General features: G+C 40.9%; 1 protein-coding gene across 1 annotated transcript in view; it reads right to left on the bottom strand.

Annotated features, from left to right (window-relative positions):
• The window catches only part of CAB39 (calcium binding protein 39), a 79292-nt gene that overhangs the window by 20294 nt on the left and 51828 nt on the right, over positions 1 to 7170 (bottom strand). Inside the window, exons 3-4 of the mRNA XM_019628767.1 lie at positions 4744 to 4908; positions 1879 to 1997 (exon numbers count right to left, since the gene is read on the bottom strand). Of these exons, the coding sequence (XP_019484312.1) occupies positions 1879 to 1997; positions 4744 to 4908 (284 nt within the window). The remainder of the gene's footprint in view (positions 1 to 1878; positions 1998 to 4743; positions 4909 to 7170) is intronic.

Below are 7170 nucleotides of genomic sequence, written 5' to 3'. Positions count from 1 at the left end.
CTCCTAACAACAAGGTTGCCTGTTTGAGATGGGGGGCTACACCCACCTGCAACAATTTGAACACAGCACCTTGAGCTAAGTGGCGTGACTAGACTTGGAGCTGAGCTAGCTGCGCCCTCCACAACTAAGATTGAAGGACAACAACTTGGCTGCTCCCCTTCCCCAATTCCCCAACACTGTTCCCCTCCCCCATTTCCCCCCATCTAAATAAATAAATAAATAAATAAATAAATAAATAAATAAATAAATAGAATCTTATCAGCCAAATTCACTTTGTGAGCTTTGCTTGGAACTTGATTTAAACTAACTAAAAAAATGACATTTTTCTTTTTGTGAAAATCAAGGAGAAGTATCACCTACTTACTAGGAATGCACAGTGAAGTGATGTTGTGTGAGAAAGAAAACTGGAGGAAGGAATAGATGAAATAAGAATGACACAAAGTTAGTAACTGTTGAAGCTGGGTGATGCACAGGAAAGGGTTTGTTGTTATCATTCCCTCCAGTTCTACGTATGTTTTCCACAGTAAAGGCCGAAAAGGTAGGGAGACAGGTGCTACTGGATCCCAACAGCAGGTGCATCCTTGAGGCTTCTCCTCTCCTTTCCAGCTGAGGTTTCTGCTCTGGCCCGCTTGGATGAGAGCTTTCCACTTTTCCTGTAAATTGTATCTTAAAATTCTTACTTTACATGATGTTTAAAAATGTTGCTATCATACCCCTGGCTACTCTAAAGTGAAAATGCAGAGGTAACTAATTTATAGACTTTAGTAATGATTGCTTTCTATGGAAAAGGAAATATTGGCTTCAAAAATACACAAAGGCATCTGGAAGCTGCTCTAAGAACGCCAAAATTTCAGACTACTCACTACATGTTTATACACACAACTCTGGACCGACACAACAAAATTAGATGCCAAAAATTCTGTATGGAGACATCTGAAGAAGCAACAGCGAGAGTTAGAAATAGAAAAAAGGAGCTAGAATGCTGGCATCCAACACATGCACTGACTCATGCTTTGTCTAAACTAAGCAAGTTTGAACTTGGGGGAAGTGTTAAACCAGAGATATGAATCAGAGTGAGGCAAGCTATAAAGCTAGGGGTAGGAGAGCAAGCTGATTCACGCCAACAGTCATGTCGAATGCCTGCCCGCCAACTTAACAGAACACCACCAATGCTGGGACGGACAGATGCACACCATACCCAGAGCTGGCAAACGACTCCGGTGTGAAACAACAGGAGGTTTGCCTTGCCAATCAGGGAGGTGCAGTGATGAGGGAGGAGAGGATTTGTTTTGTTTTGAAGATTAATTTTTTAGGCTTTGTTTTGTTTTGTTTTTCGAAACTGACAAACTACCCAAACATAAATGCCTGCTTAGTCCAGGGGTAACTGCAGAAAGATGCACTGTGAATTACCAAACCAAGCGGGTTAGTGAATGGACACACACAGGTAAAAAGCAAAGGTCACTACTGCAATAGGGCATCCAAGCTCTATTTTCAGGCAGCTTTTACTGCCTTACAGTGTGCCTATCTATCCAAAGATGTCTTTAAATACGTGGTTTAAACTGATATTTCATACAGTTAAATCTTTTAAATCTTAGAGAACAGAAATAAGACCACAGAAAACCTTTTATCTCCAGTCACGTATAACTTGAGAATTTAAAGGCTCACGATTCACCTACCTTTAAATTTCCATGAGCATTTTCAAGTTCAATTGAGCTCACAGGCTGAATTTTAAGGAGGGAAATGTGTTCAAGCTTTACCAAAAAATGAGCTGACCACAGAGAAAATGCTTTCCCACATTCACCATCCTGTTTTTGCCCAAGACCATCTCTCCTTTTTATTTTTCAACTGAGAATATAAATTTTATTACATTGTACATACCCTTTCAATAACATGAACAAAATATTCTGTTGGGTGCAGATGTATTCAACAGTAGGAGTTCTTGTACCAATTTGTCTTCTGAGAATATTGTTGAAAATTTGAGCCACATCTTTTTTGCCCTATTAGGAATACAATCATTAAAATATTTACCTGACTAAACATCAAAAAGCCCATCCACCCTCCCAAATAAACTTTAATCAAGGCATTGCATATTTATAATTATGACTAAATATCTGACTTTAAAACGTTCACAGACATTCAATTTTCTTTATTTCTTTATAACTTCAAATTCTAAGTTTTAATAGTATACTATTTTGAACCTGAGCAATGTGTGGGCAAAGTGAAATCTCACTATATATAATTTCAACCATTTTTAACTCTCAGAATCATGCTGACTGAAATATGAAAAGCAAACCTCGCTATCTGCTTATAATGTTCAGGGATCTGACTCCCACCCAAATGGAACAAGCAGCCTCAAATAAGATGCTGGTGTTGTAAACACTACACATACGGGATGTGATAAAAAAATACTGTGCCTGTTTAAATAAAAAAACATTTATTACAGTAAAAGACACATTGCCACTGATCCCCCTCAAAATACTCCCCTCACTTTGAACACGCTTATCCCATCATTCTTTCCACTTTCTGAAGTGGTTCTGGAAGTCCTCTTTTGTGAGTGTCTTTAGTGGCGCTGTCATGGCTGCCTTGATGTCCTGAATTGATTCAAAACATTTACCTTTCATGGTCATTTTGACTTTGGGGAAGAGCCAGAAGTCAAACGGTGCCAGATCCAGTTAATAAGGTGGATGAGGACATACTGAAATGTTTTTGACAGAAATTGCCAGATCAGAATCGATGTGTGACACGGAGCATTGTCACGATGGAGGATGAAACCGTTTGCCCATTTCTCAGACCGTTTTCTATGCACATCGTTGCTTAAACACTCGTAAAGACACTCACGAAAGAGGACTTCTAGAACTGCTTCAGAAAGTGGCAAGAATGATGGGATGAGTTTGTTCGAAGCGAGGGGGAGTATTTTGAGGGGGATCAATGGCAATGTGTCTTTTACTGTAATACATTTTGCTTTTAATTTAAACATTCATTGTATTTTTTGATCACACCTCATCCTTTCTTTTTATAGTGATGGAAGGAGAAACTGTGCTGCTAGTATAATACAAATGAAAGAATTCTGTAAGAAGCTGAGCTTTAAACCAGGTCTACTTAGGCAAGACTTTATATAGGTTAACAACAAAGGTGCTAAATATCACATGATGTAATAGTTCAGGTTAGCATTAGACTGCTATACTTGACTGAACTAAACACATAGACATTACTACTATGCAGTGAACCTCATAATCGGAAAGCTGCATAAGAAATTAACAAATGCAGAACTGGACCCCAAGAGATGTTTGAGAACGGCCACTTGTTAAGGGGCTGAAAAGCCTGCAGGAGGCTGAGTGAGACGACAGGAATCACCCCGGGGTCCACGCTGGGTCAGAGGAGCTGTAACAAGAATCTCTAAGAACCTGTCTCAAAGGGACACACTTCTTTTAAATGTATGTCTCTAAAGTCCCAAATGAATGTTAAACTCAGTGTCCAGGTTGGGGATGGGGTGGCTACACCAAGGAGATGGAACCGGAAACAGTGCATCCCAACTTTGCAGAGGAAATAACAAATTGTTGTTGAAATTTGATACACCATTAAAAATATATGAATTCGACTATATAAATGGAAATATCATAGTTTTACTTGTTCTACAGGATAGAAATAAATTTCTATTCTCTTTTATTATCATTATTATGTTTGAGTAACCTATGAACCACACCCTTCCATTCCTCTCCAATACTGAATCTGCCTACATGTCTGCCATTTTCTCCCCTGGTTTTTCAAGCACCTGCACAGACATCCAATCCGTCTGGATGGTAAACACTGGGGCTTAAAAAGAGCACACCCATGATGAAGAATCAAAGGCCCGTGACCATGCCAGAGCCCTTCATTACCATATACATACACGCTTCTCTGACTGGTTTATTCAGACTGGCATAAAGGATCATTATTCTCACCGTTAAATTCACTAAATATCTAACTAACATGGCATGATCCGGCTGGATAAGCTTGGGCAACAATCTCAAATGCCTACCAGTGCCGGGCAGGAGAAGCAAATGGGTAAAGCAAGGCTTGAGACAGAAAAGTCAGCTGCACTGTCTGCAGCACACCCACGTGTGGCTCTCCTGTGTCACAAGGCAGGTGAGACTCTGCTCCAGCTGACGGGCCAGGTAGGACTACAGGCTTGATGTTGCCAGTCAAACTTTCAAAAGAAGCCAGAAACTCAAAACTGTGTATAAAATCTCCTGCTACTTAAAAGTTACCCTAATTTAAACATTTAAAAGCAGTGCCACACAAAACACATATGATCTCTGATGTAATGAGTTCCCAACAGGTAAAAACAAAACCCAAAAAACTTAACTGGATGTTCTCTAAGATCTCATCTGCCTCTGAAATTCTAATATTCTATGGTCTTTTATTCCTTGACTGTTTATTCCTTGAGAGCCAAGGACCAGTGAATCTCATAAAACAGCAACTGCTTAAAAATACTCAATAATGAATGAAAGGGCATAACGAACACCTAAGAAAATTTGCAGATGATGTGCTGAAACGGGGAGAAAGTCTGGCCTAAGGCTGACATGCCCTTGAGTCCCTGCCCTGGGTCTGCTGATCAGGCAGGCAGGCAGCTTGGCTATGCTTACAGGTCAGTAACTCTAAGCCGAGAGCTAGACAAGAATCTTAAGATGTTTCAAAGGAGACAACACTTGGAAAGGGACCGTGAATGGGGTAGTTTTTGAAAAAAAGAAACTGATGTCTTACCTCAAAGTCAATGAGCTGTAAATCAGCTACCAGGGTGCTCAGGAGCCCACTGTTATATAGTTCTTGGGCGAGCTGTGCCACTGCTTCGGTCTGCGGCTCCTTCTCATTTGTGCCATAGAGAATTTCTTTCATGGCAACCAGATTTTTGGAAACTTCTTCTGTAGCCTGATTTTTGGGGGGGAGGAGAAAAACAATTCATCTTAACAAACATATATAACACATCTACACCTGTGAAGTACTTTCTCTTTGTATTGTATACCCACAGACCTACACGTACGCACAAGGCACCAAGGCAGACAAGCCCCATCCCTGCCCTCGGGAGCCTGACGCTGTGCGTGTGTACACATGTGCGGACCGACATGCATGCTCGAGAAGGAAGACCAGCCGGGTCATAACATGGACACTGAACACTGAAAACAGTATTACGGTAGAAACAAGACAGGGAGAAAGGTTCAATTCTGCATCACGTGGGAGGGAAGTGATGTACCTGAGCTGCCCCTGAGAATGGAGGCACTGACAAGCAAGAGCTAGGGAAAAGGCGACTGAGGGTAAAGAAATGGCATGAGCCAGGGGTGAGGGAGACGGGGTCTGATGGAGAAAAGCTGTGAAGGGAATACGGGAGCGACAGCAGAAAATGAAGCTGGAAAAGGCTTTGAATTCAAAGGTAAAGTGTTAGCAATAAATAAAACGTCACCAAAGAGCTTCCACTTTTAGCTAAGATGGAAGAACGGGCCAGATTTACCTTTTCCCTTAAAAAAAAAAAGGCTAAAAAATAGAAGAAAATATAGGACACGGTGAGGGTTAAACTCTGAACTTCAGGCAGCACAGGACAGTGGTTCCTGAGAGAAAGGAAACAAATGAAGTGAACCTTCCAACTGTCCTAGCTTGCTGCCTGGAGAGAATTCCCAGCCATATCACAGGCAGGGGGAAGCCACGATGAAGGTGGTCTCCAAGAGCTGAGCTGACAGGGCTGGGGCTACGCGGAGGCCAGGCAGACTGGACTTCTCAGGGCAGACACCAGAGGGCAGAGCTCCACGGAGGAGGTGTCCGAGATCTGCGCATCCGCACGGCTCGCTGGCTTCTTCAGCTGAACGCTAACAGGCACACACACGAAGAAAGCGGCCGAGGCCAGGAAACAGCACCACGGAGCTCCCAGAGGCTGAGCATCACCCTGAGGAATTCCTCACATCCACAGGGCACAAGGCAGAGCACTCGAAGGGTTCTGTCTCGGTCATACAAAATTAGCCCAAGACTAAAGCCTGCTCTGGCTCCACCCAACAAAGCTTAAGTCTGAAAATAATAAAAACTGGAAAACACAACCAATACTGAGGAGAAAAACCAATCAACAGAAACAGCCCTGCCGCTGACACAGGTGGTAGAATAAATAAGGACGTTCAAGTTACTGTAACTATAGTCAGTGTGTTCAGACAAAAAAGGAATATGTTAAGTAAAGGTATGTAAGACATTTTAAGAAGGACCCAAATCAAATACTTAGAAATAAAACCGCAATGTCTGAAATAAAAATTACACTGAATTAACAGCAGATTAGACACTGCAGAAGAAATCGTTGGTAAACATGAAGACAGAGCAATAAAAACTATCCAAAATGAAACACAGAAAAGGTGGGGAGAGCATGTCAGTGAGTTACAGGATGACTGTAAGCAGTCTAATATATGTGGAACTGCAGACCCCAAATGAGGGGGAAGCCTAGATAAAATATATGAAGACATAATGGCTGAAAAATTACCAAATTTGATGAAAACTATAATCTCATGGAACAAAGAAGTTTTTTAAAAATCCTAAGCACAAGAAACAGGAAGAAAACTACACCAAGGCATGGAAAAATCCAATTACTTTAATTCAGTGAAGATGAAATTTTAAAAGCAACCAGAGGGAAAAAACATTACAGACCCAAAAATAAATAAATAAATAAATAAATAAATAAATAGATAGATAGATAGATACATCAAAGAATGACAACAGACTTCTTGACAGAAAAGAAGTCAAAAGACAGTGTAGAAATATCATTCAAGTTCTGGAAACAAAACAAAACTGTCCTCTTAGAATTCTATACCTAGTGGAAATATTAAAAAACGAAGCTGAATAAAGAGTTGTTGAGACACAGAAAAGCTGGAAGACTGTCACCAGCAGACCTGCATTACAGGGAACATTTAAGTAAGTCCTACAGGCAGAAAGGAAATGATTTACGATGAAGATCTGCATATGCACAAAGGAGTGAAGAGCACGGCAATACTAATGTGGGTAAATAGCAAGTATTTCCCCCCTATTATTTTTTTAAATGTCTTTCAAAGATAATTGGCTGTTTAAAGCATAAATAGCTATGTATTCTGGGGTTATGACATGTAGAATAGAACAAAAATATGTGACAACCATGGCTCAAAGGTGGGTCATGGAGTATAGTGCTGT

The sequence above is a fragment of the Hipposideros armiger genome, unplaced genomic scaffold (genome assembly GCF_001890085.2).
Source record: "Hipposideros armiger isolate ML-2016 unplaced genomic scaffold, ASM189008v1 scaffold_17, whole genome shotgun sequence".
In the NCBI taxonomy this organism is placed as follows: domain Eukaryota; kingdom Metazoa; phylum Chordata; class Mammalia; order Chiroptera; family Hipposideridae; genus Hipposideros; species Hipposideros armiger.
This window is presented reverse-complemented; position numbering and strand designations above follow the sequence as displayed.